Genomic DNA, 27,767 nt, shown 5'->3' with positions numbered 1-27,767 from the left:
CATAAAAATAATAAAAGATAAAAAGAAATGTTCATGAACCGGAAAAAGTCAGTCTATAAGTTTAAGTAAACGCTATCAGCAATACAATAAGAATCAACTTAATTTTTCAAGGAACTCCTCGAGAGAACAGGAGGAGTTACCTATGAGGAAACTCTTCAGTTTCGATTTGAAAGCGCGTGGATTACTGCTAAGATTTATTGAAAATGGATGCAGCAATATACTGCACACATTTTTGCACAAGAGTTAAGGATTTTCGATCCAAATGCAGTTTTGATTTCTGCCGAGTATTAACCAAGTGAAAGTTGCTTATTCTTGTAAATAAACTAATATTGGTAACAAGAAACGACAATAGGGAATATACAAATTGAGAGGACAATGTCAAAATATCCAGACTCGTGAACAGAGGTCGACAAGAGGTTCGTAAACTCACACTACTTATTGCCTGAACCGTCCGTTTCTGAGCCAAAAATATCCTTGTAGAATGCGAAGAGCTACCCCAAAATATAATACCATAGAACATAAGTGAATGAAAATAAGCAAAGTAGACTAATTTTCGTGTCGAAGTGATATTCACTTTTGATACCGTTCGAATAGTAAAAATGACAGTATTAAGTCTTTGAACAAGATCCTGAACGTGGGCTTTCCACGACAGCTTACTATCTATCTGAGCACCTAGAAATTTGAACTGTTCAGTTTCACTAATCATATGCCCGTCCTGTGAAATTAAAGCGTCAGGTTTTGCTGAATTGTGTGTTAGAAACTGTAAAAACTGAGTTTACTGTGATTTAACGTTAGTTTATTTTCTGCACGCCATGAACTGCGGTCATGTACTGCTCTATTTGAAACCGAGTCAGTGTTGCGCACAACATCCTTTTCTAACCTGCTAGTGTCATCAGAAAACAGAAATATTTTAGAGTTACCCATAATAATACTAGAGGCCATATCATTTTTATAAATAAGTATCAGGAGTGGCCCCAACACTGACCCTTCGCGCCCCCCCCCCCCCCCCCCACACCACCCACTTGCCAGTACACCACTCAGATCCCACGTCACAGCCGTTATCAATATTGTGAATAATGACGTTTTGCTGCATGTTGCTAAAGTAAGAGGTCAACCAATTGTGAGCTACTCCCCGTATTTCGTAATGATTCAACTTATGGAGCAATATTTGGTGATCAACACAATCAAATGCCTTAGTTAAATAAAAAAAAATGCGCCAAGCATTCGAAACTTTTGTTTTAGCCCATCCAGTACCTCACAGAGGAAAGATAATAAAGAATTTCAGTTGTTAAACGACTTCTAAAGCCGAACTGTACATTTGATAGCAAATCGTGTGATATAAAATGATCAATTATCCTTACATACACAGCCTTTTCAGTAACTTTTGCAAACACTGATAGCATAGAAATAGGTCTAAAATTATCAATACTATCCCTTTCTCCCTCTTTATAAAGCGGCTTTACTACTGAGTACTTTAATCGCTCAGGAAACTGACCATTCCTAAAGGAAAAATTACAAATATGACTAAATACAGGGATAACATGTGCAGCACAGTACTTTAATGTTCTGCTAGGCACTCCATCATAACCATGAGAGTCCTTAACCTTCAGTGATTAATTATTGACTCAATCTCCCTCTTGTCTATATCACAGAGGAGTACTTCAGACATCAATCTCTGCTTCTAAGCAGAGGGAAACATAGAAAGAAGTCACGATATTGTAATGTGTGTGACTTTTGTCCTATTTTATCGATATTTTGTTTCTTTGTAATGAAAAAGTTCCTCTCTAGTGTTAGATCTTGAGTAGATGATTATTGGAATGTCTCTTGTGATCAGACGCGCGGTTTTGCATGTTAATGGCTCATACTATTGTTTTTGAGATGAGAAATTTATATTCTAAGCACCTTTTCTTGCGGTTTTGAGCATTCGAGGTCCCAGAAGAATTTTATTGAAAACGTACTGTGAGTTCCTACCATCTGGTGAGCAACATGTATGAGACAGGTGAAATAACCTCAGACTTGAAGAATAATATAATAATGCCAATACCAAAGAAAGCAGGTGTTGACAGATGTGAAAATTACCGAACTATCAGTTTAGCGAATCACGGCTGCAAAATACTAACGCGTATTCTTTACAGACGAATGGAAAACTGGTAGAAGCCGACCTCGGGGAAGATCGGTTTGGATTCCGTAGAAATGTTGGAACACGCGAGGCAATACTGACCCTACGACTTATCTTAGAAGATAGATTAAGGAAAGGCAAACCTACGTTTCTAGCATTTGTAGACTAAGAGAAAGCATTTACAAACTTGACTGGAAAACACTCTTTCAAATTCTGAAGGTGGCAGGGGTAAAATACAGGGATCGAAAAGTTATTTACAATTTGTACAGAAACCAGATGGCAGTTATAAGAGTCGAGGGGATGAAAGGGAAGCAGTGGTTGGGAAGGGAGTGAGTCAGGGTTGTAACCTTTCCCCGATGTTATTCAATCTCTATATTGAGAAAGCAGTAAAGGAAACAAAAGAAAAATTCGGAATAGGAATTAAAATCCATGGAGAAGAAATAAAAACTTTGAGGTTCACCGATGGCATTGTAATTCTGTCAGAGACAGCAAAGGGCCAGGAAGAGCAGTTGAATAGAATGGACAGTGTCTTGAAAAGAGGATATAAGATGAAGATCAACAAAAGCGAAACGAGAATAGTGGAATGTAGTCGAATTAAGTCGGGTGATGCTGAAGGAATTAAATTAGGAAATGAGACACAAAGTAGTAAATGAGTTTTGTTATTTGGGGAGCAAAATAACTAATGTTGGTCGAAGTAGAGAGGATATAAAATTTAGACTGGCAATTGCAAGGAAAGCCTTTCTGAAGAAGAGAAATTTGTTAACATCGAGTATAGATTTATGTGTCGGGAAACCTTTTCTGAATGTTGTTGTGTGGAGTGTAGCCATGTATGGAAGTGAAACATGGACGAAATACATTTTGGACAAGAAGAGAATAGAAGCTTTCGAAATTTTGTGCTACAGAAGAATGCTGAAAATTAGATGGGTAGATCAGTCAAGCAGTATATTGCTCCCTCCTACGTATATTTCGCGAAGAGACCATGACGATTAAATCAGAGAGATTAGAGCCCACACAGAGGCAAACCGACAATCCTCTTTTCCACGAACAATACGAGAAGGGAGAACCGATAGAGGTACTGAAGGTACCCTCCGCCACACACCGTCAGGTGGCTTGCGGAGTATGGATGTAGATGTAGATATAGATGTAGAGTAGCATGAAGAGCTGCATCAAACCAGTCTCTGGACTGAAGATTACAGTAACAGCAACTGTGAGTTCACAAATCCCATAACGTAGTCCACTTACACCTTCACCAATTTCAGTGTAGAGCAAATGGATGCCATGAAAAATTTCTAGCTGAGTGCCTGAGACGGATTATTACCAGCTTGTTCACCTTGTGCTTTGATTATGCTGATGTAAGGCAAGATAACACACGCTGTACCGTCTGATAGAGTCACAGTACATGCCTCGTAAGCTGATAAGATTTTGATCGCTCCTTATAAAAGTGACTGATCAGCAGGGAGAAAGTGTCTCTTACCAACATGGTGTCTCCCGGCCACACGCTGTCTCTGGTAGTGATCCTGGGCGTCGGGACCCTAGCTGTTCCACAGAGCAGCTCCCGGGCTCTCAACGAGTTACCCGCGGACTTTATCTTCGGAGCAGGCACAGCATCTTATCAGGTGGAAGGCGCCTGGAACGAAGACGGTAAGGACTGTAGCAGGGTGCAATCCCTACAGTGTTGTTGCAGAGGGACAGAACAACGCATACGCAATGTAAGACGCTATTTGAAATTCCTGACCTCTAATTTAGTTCTCGAATAGGTTAGGAGGCATGTTTTTCTCCCAAAATTACACTTCTAAATAACATCTTTCGTTTGGTATTTCGAGAGTGTCAAAACTCCCAAGCAAGGAAAAAAGGAGATTATGGTGTAATATCCCATTGTGCGAGCGCCTCGCTCTGTCCGCCGCGAATTCTTTCCCCCGGCCGGGTTGAAACCGATCCCAGGCCGAGGCTGCCGGAGGCCTATCCTTGTTTAAGGTATTAAAGACGTTCGGAAAACTTCAAAGTAGATTCCCTCGAAAATTTTTGAGAGTAGCATCGAACTGTCTTGTGTTATTGATATTTGACTTCGGAACTTCACATACGATAAAAATAAAAAATTATAAAATTCTGATTGCTGTCTGGCTCCTTCTAGGAGATTTGATGTGGATCACAAGCTCAGATTGGGAATGGATGGCGAAAGAAAGCTACCATTCCGAATTTGCCTTTAAAGATTTCGGCAAAAGCCATGGAAAACCTACATATGGGTGAACGGACAGAGATTTGAACCACTATCCTCCCAAATGCGAGGCCGGAGTATCATTCACTGCGCTACATCTTTAGGCCGAAACGTTCCAATATTAATTCTTACCTACGTGTTATCGAGGAAAGTATTATAGCAAGAGAAGGGAAGCTGGTGAAAGTGAGACGGTAGATAAGGTACTGCGATAAGAAATTGAGAGCACTGCAAGATCTAAGTGGAAACAAGGTCCCTGATGCAGATAACGTACCCTCGGCAGTACTGAGATCCTTGTGAATGCCAGCCATGACGAAACTTTTCCAGCTGCTGTGTAAGGTTTGAGACTGGCGAAATATCCTCAGACTTCAATAAAGTGTAACAATTCGTATTCCAAAGAAAGCAGGCACTGACAGTTGTGAATTGTAAACCTCCCATAGTTGTAGTGTATACACGGCGTGTGTATGTGTGGTTGCCTAATGCTGTGAAGTATCGCTTCTCTAAGTGTTAAACAGCCATTGACAACCTACACCTAGAGCAATACATTAGATTGGTATCTAGTCATAATGTTGTTCTGATCTAGGTTAATTAGATCTATAATGTTGAATAGATATCCTACTAGAATGTAGACCGATAGATACCGTCAAATTAATTTTCAAACAACAGAAAAATGAAAAAGTATGAAATCAGTTCAGAAACTTAAACCCTACTCTTAATCTAGTTTTGAGGCTAGATTGACACCTGTGACTCTTCTCAAAATCACGTCGTCTTTTATTAGACAGCCACACTACGTTGGCTGATTCTGAGTAGTCCCGAGAAAGAGAAAACCTCAACTCTGACTGGCACTGACAGCAAAGAGCTCAGGGAGCAGGAAAATGGAAGTCAACACGCTTGCTGTGTTTCTTTTCCCACCTGCCTAGCCATGGTGTGCGTATCACCGATTACAGTGCTGGGAGACTGTAGCGTCGATCTGCTCGATGCCGTTGATCACCGTGCAGAAGACGTACGTTGCCTACCTATAAATTCTGTCTACACAGTGGACGTAATATGCCGTCCGCAACCACCTGAAGCTGAAATTAATTCGGTACGACACAGAACACGCGTCGAGATTTCAATTTGCTCATAAGCTAGGAACAGAAACTCAGCTCAAGTATTCGTTGGTAAAGAGGTACTTCAATATGCCTGAAACTCTATAGAAAAGCAAAGAATCGTCACTCTGCTTACAGACATAGGAGTAACCCCTCTCGTAGTAACGAAATCGACACTTTGCAACTTCCAATAGTGAAGCTCTTCACTGACGTTCTTGCCAACGAAGTCTGTAGGTCACTCCCCATGCTTTGCATCCTCTATCGACATCCACAGGAGAGTCCCTTTACAATCCATAAACTGGTTTCCAGCAAGGCTCGCTATGTCTACGTCTGCACGTCCTGCAAGGAATCCCTATGCCCTAGGACTATTGATATTTTTGAAGATGTCGGGAGTATGATACATTGAAATTTAAAAGAGGTATTGTTATCGGTCATCGACATATCGGAGAAAGAATCGATTTATCGACGAAAATAAACATCGACCTACCGCTCGTTTCTGCTAACGCCAGCGACCTAGCAGCTCTAGTGTGAAAATTGCGTGGTGAAGATAAACGTTCCAGTTTCTGTTGGTAGCGCCGAGGGCCGATTAAGTCAGCATATTCCCTTCACACGTCTCAGCACGCCCCAAAAAACGATATTGTCTTGTAGGTTATGGTTATCTTTTTCAGCAACTGTTTTGAAGAATGCCGATGTGAATAAATAACACACTGTTGTTGTTGTTGTTGTTGTTGTGGTCTTCAGTCCTGAGACTAGTTTGACGCAGCTCTCCATGCTACTCTATCCTGCGCAAGCTTCTTCATCTCTCAGTACCTACTGCAGCCTACATCCTTCTGAATCTGCTTAGTGTATTCATCTTTGGGTCTCCCTCTACGATTTTTACCCTCCACACTGCCCTCCAATACTAAACTGGTGATCCCTCGATGCCTCAGAACATGTCCTACCAAGCAATCCCTTCTTCTAGTCAAGTTGTGCCACAAGCTCCTCTTCTCCCCAGTACTATTCAATACCTCCTCATTAGTTATGTGATCTACTCATCCAATCTTCAGCATTCTTCTGTAAAACCACATTTCGAAAGCATCTATTCTCTTCTTGTCTAAACTATTTATTGTCCACGTTTCACTCCATACATGGCTAAACCCCATACAAATACTGTCAGGAACGACCTCCTGACATTTATATCTATACTCGATGTTAACAAATTTTTCTTCTTCAGAAACGCTTTCCCTTCCATTGCCAGTCTACATTTTATATCCTCTCTACTTCGACCATTATCAGTTATTTTGCTCCCCAAATAGCAAAACTCCTTTACTACTTTAAGTCTCTCATTTCCTAATCTAATTCCCTCATCATCACCCGACTTAATTCGACTACATTCCATTATCCTCGTTTTGCTTTTGTTGATGTTCGTCTTATACCCTCCTTTTAAGACATTGTCCATTCCGTTCAACTGCTCTTCCGTGTCCTTTGCGGTCTCTGACAGAATTACAATGTCATTCCGCGAACGTCAAAGTTCTTATTTCTCCTCCATGGTTTTTATTACCTACTCCGAACATTTCTTTTATTTCCTTTATTGCTTGCTCAATACACCGATTGAATTACATCGAGGATAGGCTACAACTCTGTCTCACTCCCTTCCCAACCACTGCTTCCCTTTCATACCCCTCGACTCTTATAACTGCCATCTGGTTTCTGTACAAATTGTAAATAGCCCATCGCTCTCTGTGTTTTACCCCTGCCACCTTCAGAATTTGAAAGAGAGTATTCCTGTCAACATTGTCAAAAGCTTTCTATAAGTCTACAAGTACTAGAAACGTAGGTTTGCCTTTCCTTAAGCTTTCCTCTAAGGTAAGTCGTACGCTCAGAATTGCCTCACGTGTTCCAACGTTTCTACGGAATCCAAACATCTTCCTTGAGGTCGGCTTCTGTCAGTTTCTTCATTCGTCTGTAAAGAATTCGCGTTAGTATTTTGCAGCTGTGACTTATTAAAGTTATAGTTCGGTAATTTTCACATCTGTCAACACCTGCTTTCTTTGGGATTGGAATTATTATATTCTTCTTGATGTCTGAGGGTATTTTGACTGTCTCATACATCTTGCTCACCAGATGGTGGAGTTTTGTCAGGACTGGCTCTCCCAAGGCCGTCAGTAGTTCCAATGGAATGTTGTCTACTCCGAGGGCCTTGTTTCGACTCAGGTCTTTCAGTGCTCTGTCAAACTCTTCACGCAGTATCGTATCTCCCATTTCATCTTCATCTACATCCTCTTCCATTTCCATAATATTGTCCTCAAGTACATCGCCCTTGCATAGACCCTCTATATACTCCTTCCACCTTTCTGCTTTCCCTTCTTTGCTCAGAACTGGGTTTCCATCAAAGCTCTTGATATTTATGCAAGTGGTTCTCCTTTCTACAAAGTTCTCTTTAATTTTCCTGTTGGCAGTATCTATCTTACCCCTAGTGAGATAAGCCTCTACATCCTTACATTTGTCCTCTAGCCATCCCTGCTTAGCCGTTTTGCACTTGCTGTCGATCTCACTTTTGAGACGTTTGTATTCCTTTTTGCTTGCTTCATTTACTGCATTTTTATATTTTCCCCTTTCATCATTTAAATTCAATATTTCTTCTGCTACCCAAGGGTTTCTACTAGCCCTAGTCTTTTTACCTATTTGATCCTCTGGTGCCTTCACTATTTTATCCCTTAAAGCTACCCATTCCTCTTCTGTATTTCTTTCCCCCATTCCTGTCGCTTGTTCCCTTATGCTCTACCTGAAACTCTGTACAACCTCTGGTTCTTTCAGTTCATCCAGGTCCCATCTCCTTAAATTCCCACCTTTTTGCAGTTTCTTCAGTTTTAATCTACAGTTCATAACCAATAGATTGTGGTCAGAGTTCACATCTGCCCCTGGACTGGTTCCTAAATCTGTGTCTTACCATTATGTAATCTATCTGATATCTTTTAGTATCTCTAGGGTTCTTCCATGTATACAACCTTCTTTCGTGATTCTTGAACCAAGTGTTAGCTATGATTAAGTTATGCTCTGCTCAAAATTCTACCAGGCGGCTTCCTCTTTCATTTCTTAGCCCCCATCCATATTCACCTACTATGTTTCCTTCTCTCCCTTTTCCTACTCTCGAATTCCAGTCACCCATGACTATTAAATTTTCGTCTCCCTTCACTACCTGAATAATTTATCTCATCATACATTTCATCAATTTCTTCGTCATGTGCAGAGCTAGTTGGCATATAAACTTTTAGTACTGTATTAGTCGTTGGCTTCGTGTCTATCTTGGCCACAATAATGCGTTCGCTATGCTGTTAGTAGTAGTTTACCCATACTCCTATTTTCTTATTCATTATTAAACCTACTCCAGCATTATCCTATTTGATTTTGTATTTATAACGCTGTATTCACCTGACTTAAAGTCTTGTCCCTCCTGCCACCGAACGTCACTAATTCCCACTATATCTAACTTTAACCTATCCATTTTCCTTTTTAAATTTTGTAACCTACCTGCCCGATTGAGGGATCTGATATTCCATGCTCTGATTCGTACAACGCCAGTTTTCTTTCTCCTTATAACGACGTCCTCTTGAGTAGTCCCCACCCGAAGATCCGAATGGGGGACTATCTTACCTCTGGAATATTATACCCAAGAGGACGCCATCATGATTTAATGATACAGTAAAGCTGTATGCCCTCGGAAAAAATTACGGCTGTAGTTTCCCCTTGCTTTCAGCCGTTCACAGTACCAGCACAGCAAGGCCGTTTTGGTTAGTGTTACAAGGCCAGATCAGGCAATCCTCCAGACTGTTGCCCCTCTTCAGGAACCACACGTTTGTCTGGCCTCTCAACAGATACCCCTCCGTTGTGGTTGCACCTACGGTACGGCTATCTGTATCGTTGAGGCACGTAAGCCTCTCCACCAACCGCAAGGTCCATGGTCCATTGCTTTCTAACGCAACAGGTGTGCTATTTCTCCACATCGGAAGCTTTGTTATACTATTCACACAGCCATCTCCACAGTTTAATGCGGCTTCTTCTTTCTGGCACCTATACTTGCTTCACACAGTCAAAGAAAAAGACTGGACATGATGGGAACTCAAAAAGAAGTAATTTTCCTTCACTGTATGTTCTACCACAATTTAAAAAGAACAGTTTTATCGTATTTACCGAAAATTGAAACAAAAATATAGTGTAAAATATAAATATCGGCACTTGATATTGCCATTTCGATACATGGATGAAAAGGTATCGTCGTTATATACTGATATCTCTTGGGAAAGATACCGACAAATCGACCTACTGATATTCTATCAACTGCCCTACCATGCATGTTACAAAAGCAGTGTCTCCCACTACAATCGCCCGCAGTTCATAGGACACTGTTCTAGAACATTCTAAAATTCTAAGGACTCCGAAAATCACAATCGCTTCTCTACGTTTTGGCGGAAAACGTGGACTGCTGTCCCCCATGAGAAGATTTGAGAAGAGTCAACTCTCAATCTCCGTTCGTGACCCCCATACATTCCTTTGCACTAAAAAGATGCCTCCTCTTCTAAGATACTGTCGCTCTCTACCTCTGGCTAGCATCACCTCTTATTGCCACCAATTTTTTTAGTGGAGGGAATGCGTATCGTATCCGATCACGGGTCTCGCTACGGGGAGGCTGCTATCAGGATTGTAAAGCCACCACCTCCACTCTTCTTTTTAGTGTAGTAAAAATAGACCTCTCATTTGAACACGACATGACATCTTATCTAACCTGCGAATCGTCGCATTCACAGGAAAGTATAATCTTCACCTCTCTCTACTGTGAGCATTCAGCTCAAATTAATTCCCAGGCATGCAACAATACAGAAAATATCAGTACGTGGTGGTGTCCAGTATCAACCAGAGAAATGATCAGTTACCCAGTCACTCATCATAAATCATGATCTCATATATACAAACCAACTTGTATAATATTACATGTATGAAGACGAAATACTGTCACCATACACAATATTATGGCACGATCAGTTTAGTAATTCGTTGTTGCAAAAAATGGACACGAATTATTTACAGAAGACTGGAAAACTAGCAAAGCCAAACTTTGGAAATATGAGACTGCTTTAGAAGAAATGTAGGTAAATGTGAGGCAGCAGAGACCCTATGACTTGTGTTAGGAGAAAGGTGGAAGAAAGGCAAAACTACGTTTATAACATTGGTAGATTTAGAGAAAGGTTTCGACAATGTAGACTGGGATACACTCAGATGGCAAGTGGCAGCACTAGCAGAAGAGAGTATATAAAGCATGTCGAAGGGGTGCGGAAACAGTGCAGACACTAGGCTGACCCTTGACAGGATGTTCAACGGGCGTTTCATAGGACGTGGAGGACACAAATTGGCCAACCTGTTCTCCTGATCTTACACCTCTGGTCTTCTTTCTGTGGGGTACGTTAAAGGAGAATGTGTACCGTGATGTGCCTACAACCCCAGAGGATATGAAACAACAATTTATTATGGCAGCCTGCGGCGACATTAAACCAGATGTACTGCGGCGTGTACGACATTCATTACGCCAGAGATTGCAATTGTGTGCAGCAAATGATGGTCACCACATTGAACATCTATTGGCTTGACATGTCGGGACACACCCTATTCCACTCCGTAATTGAAAACGGAAAGCACGTGTGTACGTGTACCTCACCCCTCATGGTAATGTACACGTGCATCAGTGAAAAAGACCAAGAAAAAGGTGTTAGCATGTGTACGTAATGTGCTGTTCCAGTCTCTTCTGTACCTAAGGTCCATCACCGTTCCCTTTGGATCCCTACGTAATTCGGTGCTCTCAGATACACACGATCAAACATCGGAGGAGTGGTACTCAAGCGTCAACTTTAGGTTACAATATCTCCGGATGTAATTAACATGTTACAATGAAACAAACGGCACTGATTACGTATTTGTTTATATGTTCAGATATGCTAACAAAACTAACGTGGTTACATTTAAAAAAACGTAGGTTTGTGTTAAAAACATACTTCCGTGCATTTTTGTATGGTTCGTATTAAACAATTACACTAGCCCCTCTCCTCACGTTCGGCCTGTGGAATCGGTTATTCAGTATTTGATGTGGTGTACGAAATATATCCAGCGGTAACGTTAGGTGACTCACCCTGTATATCTAACTTTGGTATTAAGACAGTTATTTGGGTCATTTGTTGTGAGAATTTTCAGTAATAATATTTTAATGTCTGAATTGTAGTAACAACTTACTCCGACTTGGGGCAAATTAACAAGCCAGGGTAACTTGTTACCATATTTGTCAACGCTATTATTTGTGAAATAAAAAACAATAAATGATTAAACCATGTCTGTTTATTTAAGTAATAATCAACAATGTCGTACGAATCATCAGATAAACATAAGTATATTATATAATAAGCAACTATAATTTGTACTTAAACAGTTATTAACCCTTTAATAAATAACAGTTTATCAAACAACTTTTAACTACTCAGAAATGATAATTCAGTCTTCAATAATATTGGCCTTATCTTAGGCTGAAAATATCCATCACATTGCCATCATAGGCAGAAAACATGCATACTTATAATTAATTAATCATCAGAAGGTGCATCACAATCACAATTTGGGCATAGGTAGTTTAATAAGGCTTGATTCTGCCTACATCTGGATTGGACCCAGTTCTTACATTATTGACACTGAACCCATTTTTGCCCAGAAGGTTAATTAGAGTAACTGTCACAACGTACTAGACAATAATACTCTAATCTGTCTTCTTCACTCCCAGACCTTTCACTACTCGTCGTTTAACAGACTTCCCCTTGCCTTTTCCTTTTCTATATCATTGTGTAGTTTTACCTTGTAGTTTTACCTTTCTGTTTTCCTGTATTTTTTTCTCATTTTTTCATTGTTGCTGTTCACTTTCCTTTTCTTTCTTTGTTCTTCTGGAATATCGGTTAAAATAGCGGTTTTTCTAAGACGTCGGTTGTTTGTTCCAATCCTTGGCAGTGTCTTCGGAAAAGGACGCACTGCTTCTGGAGAGAAAAGGACTTTATCTCCGAGTTTTTCTTCCATGACACCAGAAGTTGCAGGCAGATTAACAACCCCTGATGGCCCTGGCACATCAAAGATTTATCTTGTATCTGTACTAATGTTTACAATGTCAGATGTATTAGCATCTTGCTAGTAACAGTCTCTGATGCTGCTTCAGACCTATTGGTGATGTCATGTGAAACTCCTAAAGCCACATCTGATGCGTTTACTAAAGATAAAGGGTGACCTGTAACATACAATGGAGCATAGTCGTTTTCTGTAAAAACGTTGGGGTCATAAGGCCAAATGCCAGATTTTCTGAAAGCGCTCATTACGTTTATGAGAGTCACTGCACGAGGTACCGCGTATCTAACAATTTCTTGGATCTCATATATCGACGTAGTCTTGCCACGATTATCTCGTAGCCAATTATCGTGAGCCTTTGCACAATAGCTTTTGAAACAGCGTTTACTCCAACATCCAATGGCTGTCGGCGGTGTGTACAATGATGCGGGAATGACAGCATTACGATGGAGTTAGATTTCGCTGATTTCAGTATGAGTTTGGTGATTGTCGAGCAACAACAAAATCGTATCGGCAGGTGATGGTTTAGTATGTTTGATAAAATGATGCAAATATTTCACGAACTCCGCAGCTGTCATCCATCCTGAAGTGTTTCCTGCGCCGACAGATTCCGGTGGTCTGCCTTTTATAAACAAATCCCTATAAATAACCGTTGGTGAAAATAAACATGGGAAAAACTGCATGACCTAAAGCATTTATTGCCAGTTCCATTGTAACCAATGTCTCTCGTTCAGGAGATACTATTATAATATTTACTCCTCAACAAGAAGAAATTAATGTTTTCAATCTGGTAATATTAAACTCGTTGTTACTGAATCAGTGCGTGTAGTGTCTGTGTTCCCGTTTTGAACGAATTTTTCTCCGTTTGACTGTTAATTGATCATTTATTTTACGTAGTCACGATTTGGGCTTTATAGCCATTCTCAATTGCATGTTGAAATCTTAATGTCTAACGTGTCAGTGACATTCCACCGTCGAAAAAACACAGATTGGTCATACATAATTTAACATTTCAACGTGCATTCGGGAACGGCTATAAAGCCAAAATCGTCATTATGTAAAATAAGTGAACGATTAACAGTCAATTGGCGAAAATTTCCAAGTCGCTTTTAAGGAGTGATTGTAAAATACAAAGTAACCGATCTATTTACCGATTCAGTGGCCCAAAATAAGGAATGAAAAAAAGTGTTCTCATTATACACCAAAAATACATCCAAACAAAGACGGAAGTTCGGTTTTGCCGGGAAAGTTAAACAACAAAACAGTTACTCTAGTGCTTCTTGATAAGCGACGTCGGAGACCCCGTAACCTCAATCTATGGCCGAAGACGTGAAGAGTTCCTGGGTCGACGTCTAGGGGCATGCTGACAGAGGATGGCGCCGCGGATGCTACGACGGCATCGGAATGAACATGTGACTGACGGAAACATAAGCTCTCGGCTCCTGGCCTAGACGGCTCACTCGGTGTGAACGGACAATGTGCCGCTCTACAGCCAAGAGAGTGTACACAGAAGAATGTTAAAAACAGTTAATAAGAGGATAAAAGATAATTTTATCACATGATAAGGGGAAACAACTGTGGTTAAAATGCACAAAAAAGGAGGAGATTAATGAGGGACATTTGCATTAAGTCCACATATTTATAAAATCTCACTCGACGAAGACGTAGTAAAGAAACACTGGCGGCACAGAGAACACGATAATAAACGGTGTCCACAGCAGTAGAAGCCACTCGGTGCGACGACACGTAAAACACAGTGCACTTGAATAACATGTATGGCGAGCACTAAAAACGACTGAGAGGAAACTGGATTTAAACTGGAAAGACCTGCGAAGAGAGCGCTGAGCAGAGAGGAGGGGGGTCGATGGTGGTGGTGGGGGGGGGGGGGCAGGAAAGGGCAGAAGGGGAAGGGGGTAGAGCTAGTAGCACACCAAGGGACAGGTGAAGGGGAGCATGGGGAAGGGAGCCATCCAGGAAGGAGCTTAAGCACTGGGAAAGGAGAAGCGAGGAAGACAGGCGGGGAGGGGGGAGGGGGAGAAGTAGGATGGCCGAAACAGCAAAGGGGGAGGGAGAGTAGAGCAAGCCCTGGGAAGGAGGGGAGAGGAAGATTAGGGACAGAGTTGGAAGGAAGGATAAATATCGGGATGAAGCTAATCATCCGTGGTGGGGGCCTTCCAAGCCTCAGAGTGGGGCTTTATAGGACGCCCGCTCCAGGATACATGGCGGAACATTTACAATCACGTGCTGTGCGGAAGGAAATACGTCCGTGTACACCGCGACCTCTTGTGGCGCAGGCGAGGCCGCTTGTTGGGCACCGATCGGTCTGCGTGTACAGGAAGAAAGGCAAAGGTGACCCCTACTCCGTACGGGACCCGCCTTACAAATCTTGTCAGTGGGTGGCCGACGTTACAGGTACTCGGGCATGCTGTACAGTATTAACGACGTATGCACGTTATTCACAGGTTATAATGCATTAAAAAACTCGTGTCCAAGATTGATGCGAGAGCGCAGGTTGGAAGTTTAAACATAGATCCAGAATAGAGTGTAGAAGCGTAGGTACAGACGAAAGCCCTTATGCAAGCAAATAGAAAGAAAGTTGCTGTTATGTCTCGTGGAAGATGTATCTAATTGGACGAATCTGTCGGTCTGGTAGTGAAAATCTCTTGAAGTTGGAAGGGGGAGGTTAATAGAGTGTAATTGTACAGTGTGTTAACTGTAAGCTAGCATGCTGACAAAAGGGGTGTTGCGTGGAGCGGAGGAAGCAGTTCTAGCTCCCATATAGACCGCAATGAGGTGAGTGCCTGCCCCTAACTCTACAGGTACTTTAACCAATGCTTCTCGCATTCTGAAAAGCGCAGAGGCTAAGATCAGTTAGATAGGTTCATAATAGAAACTGAAATCATCTTATGTATTGAAATACAGCTTGTGTTAAACGCCAATAAATTAAAATTGTGCACTTTACTAAACAAATAGAGGTAGTATCCTACGACTACAATATCGATGAGTCATAATTAGAATGAGTCAACTCATACATATACCTTGGTGCAACAAGTTGTAGAGAAATGAAATGGAACTATCACATAATCTTAGCCATAGATAAACCACTTCATTGGTAGAAACCAGGGAAATGTAATCAATCTACAAAGGAGCTTGTATACAAATGACAATAGCTTTCTTCGACCAAAGGGTAGTGGCACAAAGATACTGAAAGAACCGAGCTGGCAGACACTTGAAGATAGACATAAACAATCTTGAGAAAACCTACTTAGAAAGTTTGTAGCTCCAAATTTAAGTGATGCATATAGGAATATATTGTAGGTGCCTGCGTATAGCTCCCAATGAGATTAGCGAAGACAACGCTAGACGTTTTAGCAATCGTTCTTCCCGCGGTCCTTCCGTAAATTAAACGGAAGAAAGGCCTAGTATCGAATACAATGGGACATACCCTCTGCCATGCACTTCAGGGGGGTTTGCAAAGAACAGACGTAGACGTAGATGTAGATAGATAACTGTCGGAACTGTAACAATTGCGTACATTTTGTTACTACCATACAAAACTACAATCGTCCACCCATAACTGAGGGTTCTTTGAGTCCTCATATGAACTAATCCATATGCAAAATTAGTTCACTTTATTACATGAATGAATAAAAGATTTACTTAACTTGATACAATCCCTTGCCCAAGGAGTGCTAGGTAACTTACAACTGTCATTGACTATTAGAGCATCCTTGAAGTAGAACGTTCGACGTTTGCAAAAACACAAGTCCATCCTAGACTTGACTGACACTGCTCCTATTCTATGATGTTTACTGCTTCCGTGCTCGGCTGTATGTTAACCCCCGTGCGAGGGCGCTGCTGTGCCGTGAGAGAGGGCGTGTCTTCTTCAGCCTCTCCCAGGCGTCGTTGCGGGCTGCAGTGAGATATCGTTAATGTCTGTGGTATCAGTATACATTGCTGACGTTGGTGTGGCTCCGCAATCGCTGGACGATACCACACATTTCTCACAAGGACAGGAAACATTATTAAACAGAGCGAAGTACACTGAACACAACAATGGCAACTCACACAGTGCTGTCTCCTAGGTAGCATTGGGTGCAGCTACAAACAATTGACAACCGATCGAAGCCTTTAGGCTTCTTTCATCTGCAACTACAGCTACCTGAATGCTCTGCAAATCACATTTAAGCGACTGGCAGAGGGTTCATCGAGCCACCTTCACAATCCTCTATTATTCCAATCCCGTATAGCGCGCGGAAAGAACGAACACCTATCTTTTTCCGCGCGATCTCTGATTTCCCTTATTTTATCATAATAATCGTTTCTTTCTATGTAGGTCGGCGTCAAAAAAATATTTTCGCATTCGGGGGAGAAATGTGGTGATAGAGAAGATTACTTCGAAGCGAAAAACGCCTTCGTTTTAATGATGTCCATCCCAAATCCCGTATCATTTCAGTGACACTCACTCTCCCATTTCGCGATAATCGAAACGTGCTGCCTTGCTTTCAACTTTTTCGATGTACTCCGTCAATCCTATCTTGTAACGATCCCGTACAGTGCAGCAGTATTCTAACATAGGGCGGACAAACGTAGTGTAGGCAGTCTCCTTAGTAGATCTGTTATTTTTCCAAAGTGTCCTGCCAATAAAACACAGTCTTTGGTTAGCCTTCCCCACAACATTTTCTATGTGTTCCTGCCAATTTAAGTTGTTCGTAATTGTAATTCCTAGGTACTTAGTTCAATTTACGGCCTTTATATTGGACTGATTTATCGTGTAAACGAAATTCAACGGATTCCTTTTAGCACTCACGTGTATGATCTCACACTTTTCGTTATTTATAGTCAGTTGCCAATTTTCGCACAATACAGATATCTTTTATAAATCGTTTTGCAACTTGATTTGATCTTCTGATGACTTTATTAGTCGATAAAAGACAGCGTCAGCTGCAAACAACCTAAAACGGCTGCTCAGATCGCCTCCGAATCGTTTATATAGATAGGATACAGCAAAGGGCCTATAACACTACCTTGGGGAACGCAAGAAATCACTTCTGTCTTTCGCAAAGCCTTTCCATCTATTACTACGAACTGTGACTTCTCTGACAGAAAACACGAATCCAGTCACATGACAGACTATATTACATAAGCACGCTATTTCACTACAAGCCGCTTTTGTGGTACAGTGCCAAAAGCCTTCCCCAAATACGGAATCCATTTCAATCCTTTGTCAATAGCACTCAACACTTCCTGCAAGTAAAGAGTTAGTTGTGTTTCACAAGAACGATGTTTTCTAAATCCGTGTTGAGAGTGTGTCAATAGACCGTTTTCTGCGAGGTAATTCATAATGTTCGAACACTATATGTTCCAAAATCCTGCTTCATATCGTCGTTAATGATATAGGCCTGTAATTTACTGAATTACTCCTCCTACCTTTCTTGAACATTGGTGTGACCTGTGCAACTTTCCAATCTTTTGGTATGGACCTTTCGTAGAGAAAGCGGTTGTACATGATTGTTAAGTATGGAGCTATTGCATTAGCATGCTCTGAAAGGACCCTAATTGGAATACAGTCTGGGCCAGAAGACTAGCTTTCATTAAGCGATTTAAGTTGCTTTACTACTCCGAGGATATCTACTTCTACGTTACTCATATTGACGGCTGTTCTTGATTCGAATCCTGGAATATTTACTTCGTCTTCTTTTGCGAAGGTATTTCGGAAGGCTGTGTTTAGTAACTCTGCTTTAGCGGAACTGTTTTCGATACTATCTCGATTGCTATCACGGAGAGGAGGCTTTGACGATAACATACTTCACATACGACCAGAATCTCTTTGGATTTTCTGCCAGGTCTCGAGACAGAGTTTCGTTGTGGAAACTGTTACAAGCATCTCGCATTGAAGTCCGCGCTAAATTTCGAGCTTCTGTAAAAGATGGCCAATCCTGGAGATTTTGAGTCTGTTTAAATTTGGCATGTTTTTTTCATTATTTCCGCGACAGTTTTCTGACCCGTTTTGTGTACTAAGCAGGATCAGCTCCGTCGTTTGTTAAATTATTTGGTACAAATCCCTCAATTCCTACCGATACTATTTCTTTGAATTCATGCCACATCTGGTCCACATTTATAATAATTTGGAAGGAGTGGAGATTGTCTCTCAGGAAGGCGTCAAGTGAATATTTATCTGCTTTTTGGAATACGTATATTTTTCGTTTATTTGTAGAGGATTTGGGGGTTACAATATTCAATCTCGACACGACAACATTGTGTTCACTAATCCCTGTACCCCTTTTGATGCTCGTTATCCACTCAGGATTATTTGTTGCTAAGATGTCTAGTGTGCTTTCACAACCGTTTAACATTCGCATGGGCTCATGAACTAACTGCTGGAAATAATTTTTAAAGAATGCTTTTAGCATATTTGCGGATGATGTTTTGCGTACCTCCGGAATTAAAGATGTATTTTCACCAACATATCGAGGATAAATTAAAGTCACCACCAACTATAATTGTGTGAGTCTGGCACGTGTTTGAAAACATACTCAAGTTTCCTTTGATCCTTTCAGCAATTGCATCATGTGAATTGGGAGGTCGCTAAAGGATCCAATTATTATTTTATTTCGAATGTCAACAATGTCCTCTGTCGACACTAACTCACAGGAACTATCTACTTTTCGCGACAAGATAAACTACTTGTAGCAGCAACAAACACGCCGCCATCAACCGTGTTTAGCCTATCCTTTCGGAACATCGTTAGATTCTTCGCAAAAATGCCAGATGAGCTTATCTCCGGCTTTAGCCAGCTTTGAGTGCCTATAAATATTTGAGAATCACTGCTTTCTATTAGCGCTTGGACCTCTGGTACTTTCCCAACACAGATACGACCACTTACAACTGTTATACCGATGGTTCCAGTATCTACGATCTTCCTCTGTTCGGCCTGCAGCCTTTATGACTGAAGCCCTCTTTGTGTTTTCCCGAGACCCTGTAACCTAAAAAACCGCCAAGTCCACGTCACACAGCCCCTGCTATCCGTGTAGCCGCCTACTGCGTGTAGTGGACTCCTGATCTATTCAGAGGAACCCGAAACCCAATCGCCCTATGGCGCAAGTCGAGGAATCTGCGGCCTACATTGTTGCAGAACTGTCTGAGTCTCTGTTTCAGACCCTACACTCGGTTCTGTACCAGAGGTCCGCAATCGGTCCTGTCGACTATGCTGCAAATGGTCAGCTCTGCTTTCATCTCGCAAGCAGACTGGCAGCCTTTACCATATCTGCTAGCCACTTTAAACAGGAGGGTATCTCTTCTGATCCAAAGTGACACACATCATTGGTACCGACGTGAGCCACCACCAGCAGTTGGCTGTACGCTGTGCTCTTCATGGCATCCGGAAGGATGGAGTGTACGTTAGCTTGCTTTCCAATTCTTGGCAGCCTTGTCCCTAAGGGGCCCCATAACACGCCTAACGCTGGAGCTCCAAACTATCAATAATCGCACCCTCTATGATCGCCAGAATCTTTCAGGCTGAGACGTATCCTCTGAAACAGGACAGGCGTCGGCATCTGGCTCAGCAACAGTATCAGCAACAGACAGCACCTGGAACTTGTTTGTCAGACAAACCGGGAAGGCCTTACGTGTGGCCGCCTGGGAAGTCTTTCGCCGCCTACTTCGCCCTGGGACGATCTTCCACTCGACCACAGGTGAGGGGTCAGCTTCAGTGCGAGCAGTATCTGGGTTGGCCACCGGCGAGGACCGATCGGAGGACTCGGATGTGCTGGACCGTTGGATCCCCACGGCCGGCCCACAACAATAGTGTCCATCCACTGTAGCCTCAAGCTGTGAAACCGAAGCCATCACAGCCTGGAGCTGAGAGCAAAGTGTCACCAACTCTGCTCGCATCCGCACACAACAATCACAGTCCCTATCCATACAAAAGTCCGTGGAAAACTCAACGACCCAGATAATCGGACTATCGGCACCAAAACCGCAGGAGCTGTGTCTAATAAATTAGTTTAATACTCAGAGGTTCAAAAACCTAACTACCGAAGCACTTAGGTGAAACTACGTATTTTGCCCCTGATTAGGAACTTGTAATAAGTCATAAAATCTGTTTACTTTCCGACGCAAACGAAAACGTGAGAACTGTGGCTATTAGACATTAAATTAACACGCAGAAACTCAAGAAACTAAACTATTAAGCACACAGATGATATTATAAAATTCTCTCCTGGTTACGAGCTCGTAAAAGTCACAAAATCAGTTATTTCCCTGTTGCTGCGTGTGTCTCGGCCGGTTGTTGCTGCCTGAAAAAAATGTTCCAATGTGTGTGAAATCTTATGGGACTCAACTGCTAAGGTCATCAGTCCCGAAGCTTACACACTACTTAACCTAAATTATCCTAAGGACAAACACACACACCCATGCCTGAGGGAGGACTCGACCCTCCGCCGGGATCAGCCGCACAGTCCATGACTGCAGCGCCGTAGACCGCTCGGCTAAGTTGCTGCGTGACTCGGGACTTAGAAGCTAATCGGCCAGGGTAGAGTTAACATACTTAACGTGTTGATATGCGTAACGGCGGGTACCAGAGACCGACTGTAGGGGAGAGAGTATGAAATAGTGACCTTTTATTTTCCACATCACTGAACCTAATAGAGTAATGAACTTTTAAACTGCCAATCATGATTCAATTTTGAGAATTGTATTTCCATTATTTTTACTAGTACTAGTTCATTCTGGTGACACCAAATCTTCCGAATGAAGAAGCGATCTGTGGAAGAACGGTAATCGTCAATTAACATCTTTTTTCGCAGGGAAAGGTGAGAACATCTACGATTACTGGTTGCACAACAATCCTAACCTGACAGTTGACGGCAGCAATGGCGACGTGGCGTGCGATTCCTACCACAAGTACGAGACAGACATACAGCTCGCCAAGAATCTCAGCGTAAGTACTCGCAGATAGCACAGTCTTCACTTTGCACTTATTTTGTAGGCTGCACGTCTCTCCATCATTACACAAGCATTTATCACATCACTCAAAACTGTAGGAAGAGCAAAAAAGTGATCAAAAGAAAATTATTGCAGATAGCGTATAGGTTTTCAGAGCAATGGACAATGATAACAAGTAAAATAAATAAGTAAATAAAATTAGAAAAAGTCTGTTCTCAGAAAAGAACTTTATCAGCGGCGGTCGCACTTCATTTGTGTGAGTAGTATGTGTAGCGCCGTACTCTGGACACAGTATGCATTTAGATTTAATGTGAAAAGCTTGTTCCATATTTCTAAATTAGGTTTAAGTACTTGCCAACATTATGCCCTGTCTATAGCACTAACAAGTGTTATGTAGCGAAAAGAAACAGGTACCGGTGTTCAAATGGCTCTGAACACTATGGGACTTAACATCTGTGGTCATCAGTCTGCAGAACTTAGAACTCCTTAAATCTAACTGACCTAAGGACATCACACACATCCAAGCCCGAGGCAGGATTCGAACCTGCAACCGTAGCAGTCGCGCGGTTCCGAACTGCGCGTCTAGAACCGCTAGACCACCGCGTCCGCCCAGGTAGATGTGTACTTGAGTTTAAGAAGGTTTCACCTGTCTGCCATAGCCAAAGCAAGTTATTGCCGTACATGTGTGTGAATGCCACACCGTACTATTGACAAAATGTAGACTTTTACACTTGTTCTGGTGCTCTGGGATCAATCAGAATTTATGTTAGCATCTGAATAACATAAATATTTTGATACGAAGAAGAAACATAGTTTTATGTGTAAGTCCTGAATAACATACACTGATGGAAAAATAATCACAACACCAAGAAAGAGTTGTACGACGTACATGGTAGATGGTAAGCGTGTGTTTACATCTGACAGATGACGTCTATTCACTAGTCGCAAAGAGTGGTGTTAGTAGCGCCTCTATGATACTGCAAATCAGGTTTGCTTCAAATACGCGCAGTAACGGCCATGAGTGTTCATTACCTTCGAAAATGGATATGGTGATTTGCTGTTAGGCAGGGATGTCTTTAAGACGACGAAGACGCCATTATTAACAGCTCACTGAGTTTGAACGAGGTCCTGTAATAGTGCTACGATAAGCTGGATGTTCCTTCTGCGATTCTGCACAAAGACTTGGCAAGAATGTAGCCACTATACACGACTGCCGGCAGCGGTGGTCGCGGGAAGGTACGGTTGCAAGGCGGCCAGAATCCGTACGGCCTCGTGGCACTACTAAGAGGGAAGACCGTCGCGTTCGGCGTACGGCTGTGAAGCATTATACTGCTTTTGCAGCAGCAATTCGAGCAGCAGTTGGCTCCACAGTGACATAATAAACCGTTACATGTCGGTTACTTCAAGGACAGCAGTAAACTCGACACCCTGAAGAGCGCATTCCACTGACCGCAAACCACAGCCGTCGGCGACTACAATGGTGTCAAGCGAGAGCTCAATACAGAGCAGAATGGAGGTCTGCTGTGTTTTCTGATGAGAGCTGGTTCTGCTCGGCGCCAGTGATGGCCGTGCCTTGGTTACAAGGAGGCCTGCAGTCAAACTTCCTGCACGCTGGACCTACACAAGGAACTATGGTCTGCGTTGCGATTTCGTATGACAGCAGGAGCACTCTCATGGTTATCCCACGCACCCTGACAGCAAATTTGTACGTCAGTCTGACGATTCGGTCTGTTGTACTGCCATTTATGATTAGCGTTCCAGGTTTTTTTTCAGCAAGATAAAGCTAGCTCCTATACCGCTGTTGTAACCCAACACTCTCTACCGAGTGTGGACATGTTGCCTTTGCCTTCTCGATCACCATATCTGAATCCAACCAAGCACTGAAACTCCAGTGGCATCGACATACAGCATTAACCGTCCCTTTACTGGCCGACCAAATACAACAGGCATGGAATTCCATCCCACAAACTGACATCTGGCATGACACAATACATGCACGTTTGCATGATTGCCATCAACGTTCTGGTGGCACCAATGGTACCACCAATTCACATCTGCAATGGCTTTTCTTGTGAAGAGTTGAACAGAGCACTGAAAGACCCAAGTCGAAACAAGGCCCCGCGAGTAGACAACATTCCATTAGAACTACTGACAGCCTTGGGAGTGCCAGTCCTGACAAAACTCTACCATCTGGAGAGCAAGATGTATGAGACAGGCGAAATTCCCTCAGACATCAAGAAGAATATAATAATTCCAATCCGAAAGAAAGCAGTTGTTGACAGATGTGAAAATTACCGAACTATCAGTTTAATAAGTCACAGCTGCAAAATAATAACGCGAATTCTTTACAGACGAATGGAAAAACTGGTAGAAGCCTACCTCGGGGAAGATCAGTTCGGATTCCGTAGAAATGTTGGAACACGTGAGGCAATACTGACCCTACGAATTATCTTAGAAGAAAGTTTAAGGAAATTCAAACCTACGTTCCTAGCATTCGTAGACTTAGAGAAAGCTTTTGACAATGCTGACTGGAATACTCTCTTTCAAATTCTGAAGGTGGCAGGGGTAAAATACAGGGAGCGAAAGGCTATTTACAATTTGTACAGAAACCAGATGGCAGTTATAAGAGTCGAGGGGCATGAAAGGAAAGTCGAATATCGGCATTTGAACGTCGCTTACTGGAGACTTAGTACAGAAACACATGGAGTATAGATGAGACTTACAGATAGCACCTGCTACCATCCCTGCAATGCTGAGGCTTAAAATTTCGGGTGGAATAAAGTCGAGTTTCTGCAACTGGAACTGAATCTAACTGTTAAAGCTTTTAGAATTTATTACCGAAATTAAGCATTCATTTTTAACATTTGGGTGATTTGTTGATGTAGTGTAACTCTTATATTACTCTAAGTAACATAATAATGTAAAATTTCCGCTCGCTGCCGTTTTTACAACCGGCCAGGGGAAATTGTAACAAAGAAGAGTCTGAAACATTGCATTTGCAGTTAATTCTCCGTATGTTGCTTATAAATACTAGAATTACGTTTTATTCTGAGAATTTCTCTTTTTGTTACTTTATGCGTCATTTAGGAAACTGCTTCCGTAGGACACTGAATAAAAATATCAGTTTGGCTAGAACCAGTCAGTTTGCAGGCGATTCATTCAACATACGTGTCATTTTTTTGTGGTTTCTTAATAAATGTGATTTTCCCAGTCTGAGTTTCAGCTCCTCAGAGCCATCACGTGAATTTTGAGAGCGCCATCAGTGACGTTATATTTTTGTTGTGTGTTATGAAAATCTGACACCGGAATTTAGAGCAATGATATGCCACCATGTTTCGTGTTAAACTTGGGGAATCCGCGAGTGTGACCGTTTAAAAGTTGAAACAGGACTATGGGGAAAACTCCTTATCAAGAGCACAAGGTTTTCCCTGGCAAAAATCCTTTTTGGAAGGCTGAGAACACGTTGAAGATGCACGTCGCTCAGGAAAACCCTCAACTTTAAAAACCGACGAAAACATCGAATGCGTGCGTGCTCTTGTGAGATCAGACCGAATTTGTTCCTTCAAGACAAACTGTAGCCAATATTTGTGCAAATATGTCATTAAAAGGCTCAGGAATGAGGTAAACTAAGTGAGACCGGACACTGCAGACTATCGGGTGCTGTTGCATCATGACAACGCCCTACGTGACACGGAATTTTTGACCTGAAAAGGCATTCTTGTTGCTCTACACCCTCCCTGTCCGCTTGATCTGAGTCCTTTTGAGTTTTTTGTTTTTCTGAAATTAATAATGTCTTTAAAGGACGTCATTTTGGGACTCTAGAGAACATACAAAATAATGTAATCAACCTGTTAAAGGCCCCACTAATTGAAGCCTTTCAGCGCTGCGACCAAGACTGGGAACAATGACTCCGCTGGTCTATAGCTGCCGAAGGGAACTACGTTGAAACGGACAAAAAAAAACTTTGGTAGAGAAAAAATCAGTCTCATTACTTTTCTCTGACTTCTTGTATGTCTGTTTTTTTAAATTTTTTAAAAAGAAACTAAGGATTTTTGTTTTATAACGTTTACTAAATTCAGAACAGATACCGAAACAATATCGAGATATAACGTAGAACATACCAGAAAACTTTGATTATTGAGAAAACTGTTTTGAGTCACTATTTAAAACGCATATTATTCACCATTGACTGCAGAACCCATTTATTTTCAGAATTGCAATATCGGTCTTGAGGCCATTATCAAATCGTTCACTGTCAACGACTGTGCTTCAGCATATCTCAGAAATTAAAAATCCTCTGATATGTACACATGTCATCGTCGTATGTGGGTCATTTAATAATTTTGACATCCTTAATACTTATTCCAATAATCCAGTTCTTGTAGACTGTCTCAAAAACAGTGTGTAAGAAGTGTGGTTTATTGGGCTTCATGTGAGGGATGTTAACATTATTAAACGGCTCCGATATGACGACTACATGTGTAAATGTCGGAGGAGTATGACATGTTTTGTGGCAGGGTCGTCTCCAGTGAACCACTTGATAATAGTTTTAAGGCCGAAATTGCAATTGTGAAAATAAATATTTTCTACAGTCATTGGTGAACCTGAGGCAGCGGCGGACACAGGCTTCACAGGAGAGCCTCAATGACGCCTGGGATGTAGGAGATGAGGTAGAGGCAGAAGTGAAACTGAGAGTCGTGCTCCTGTAGCTCAGTCGGCAGAGCACTTGCAGGTGACAGACAATGGTCCCGAGTTCAAGTCTCGGTCCTGCACGTAGTTTTACCACAGAAGGCAGCTAAGCTGAAGAAAAGGTGCCATTTCTAAAAAGAGGAATCACAGAAGTTGGAGAGACAACATGGGTACAAGGAATGTAACAGCGAAGGAACCTCGGATACTTCAGTTGATCGACGATAGAAAGAAGGGAAAGATAGGAATAAAACAATATGAGTCACTTCGGAAACAAAAAATGCAGGGAACCCAAGCGAAATTGCTGCAGGAAAAAATACATCTACTAGTATCAAGCATTGGTGTTAATTTAAGGAGGAAAGTCTCACCATGTACGATTGGAGCACAGAGTTGTAAGAAAGTTGTAAGTAGGCTGTTTAGGTTTTTTATATTGGTAACGCCACGTAGCGCTCTGCATGAAAATCACTGGCTGTGCTGTGTGCAGTCAGTGGCTGGTTGGCATTGATGTAATACTCGCCATTGTAGTGTTGGGCAGCTGGATGTTAACAGCGCGTAGCGTTGCGCAGTTGGAGGTGAGCCGCCAGCAGTGGTGGATGTGGGGAGTGAAATGGCGGAGTTTTGAAATTTGTAAGACTGGATGTCACGAACTGCTATATATGTTATGACTTTTGATGATATTACATTGTTTGTTCTCTATTAAAATCTTTCATTTGCTAACTATCCCTATCAGTAGTTAGTGCCTTCCGTAGTTTCAATCTTTTATTTAGCTGGCAGTAGTGGCGCTCGCTGTATTGCAGTAGTTCGAGTAACCAAGATTTTTGTGAGGTAAGCGATTTGTGAAACGTATAGGTCAATGTTAGTCAGGGCCATTCTTTCGTAGTGATTTTTTAAAGTCAGATTGCGTTGCGCTAAAAAAATATTGTGTGTCAGTTTAAGCACAGTCTTGTATAATTGTTCCAAGGGGACGTTTCAAAGTGAATCATGGTCAGTGGAGACGCCGAAGAAGAAAAGAAACGATGTGGTGCTATAGAAGATGTTGAACGTAAGGTGGACTCATAAGAAAGAAGGAGGTTCTCTGCAGAACCGGCGAAGATATAAATATGTCGAAAATATGGACAAGAATAAGAGACCGAATAATAGGCGATGTTTTAGAACATCAAGGAACAACTTGTATGGTACTAGTTGAAGTTGTAGATGGTGAAAACTGTAGGGTAAGAATGAGATAGGAATGTATCCAACAAATAGTTCAGAACGTAGGGTGTAAGTGCTACTCTATGATGAAGGGCTTGGCGCAGGATATGAAATTGTGGCGGGCCGCATCAAACCAGGGGCCTGAAAACTTTTTAATAGTTGGCAGGAATTTTTAAGACTGATTGTCCTTTATCTTTTTTAAAAAAAAATAACTGTACGAACAATACCTCCAGCTTTCATTCCATTGACAAAGGCTAAAAAGATGTTGCAGAAAGTGCATTCCAACGTAAGGGCAGGCAAGACGACTGTGTTCTGAAAGCAGCCTTTATGTCACTCCTTCCTCAACTAGAATCCGTCCTTTCGTTCATAATTTTTCCCATCACATCCTGGCTTCTTTTAT

At 41.9% G+C, this 27,767-nt stretch overlaps 1 protein-coding gene across 1 annotated transcript in view; it reads left to right on the top strand.

Moving 5' to 3' along the window:
• Positions 1–3,579: 3,579 nt before the first annotated feature.
• LOC126281566 (myrosinase 1-like) overlaps positions 3,580–27,767 on the top strand; it is a 101,254-nt gene continuing 77,066 nt past the window's right edge. Inside the window, exons 1-2 of the mRNA XM_049980639.1 lie at positions 3,580–3,760; positions 21,352–21,485. Of these exons, the coding sequence (XP_049836596.1) occupies positions 3,598–3,760; positions 21,352–21,485 (297 nt within the window). The 5' untranslated portion in view covers positions 3,580–3,597. The remainder of the gene's footprint in view (positions 3,761–21,351; positions 21,486–27,767) is intronic.

Source organism: Schistocerca gregaria, chromosome 7, assembly GCF_023897955.1.
Source record: "Schistocerca gregaria isolate iqSchGreg1 chromosome 7, iqSchGreg1.2, whole genome shotgun sequence".
In the NCBI taxonomy this organism is placed as follows: domain Eukaryota; kingdom Metazoa; phylum Arthropoda; class Insecta; order Orthoptera; family Acrididae; genus Schistocerca; species Schistocerca gregaria.
This window is presented reverse-complemented; position numbering and strand designations above follow the sequence as displayed.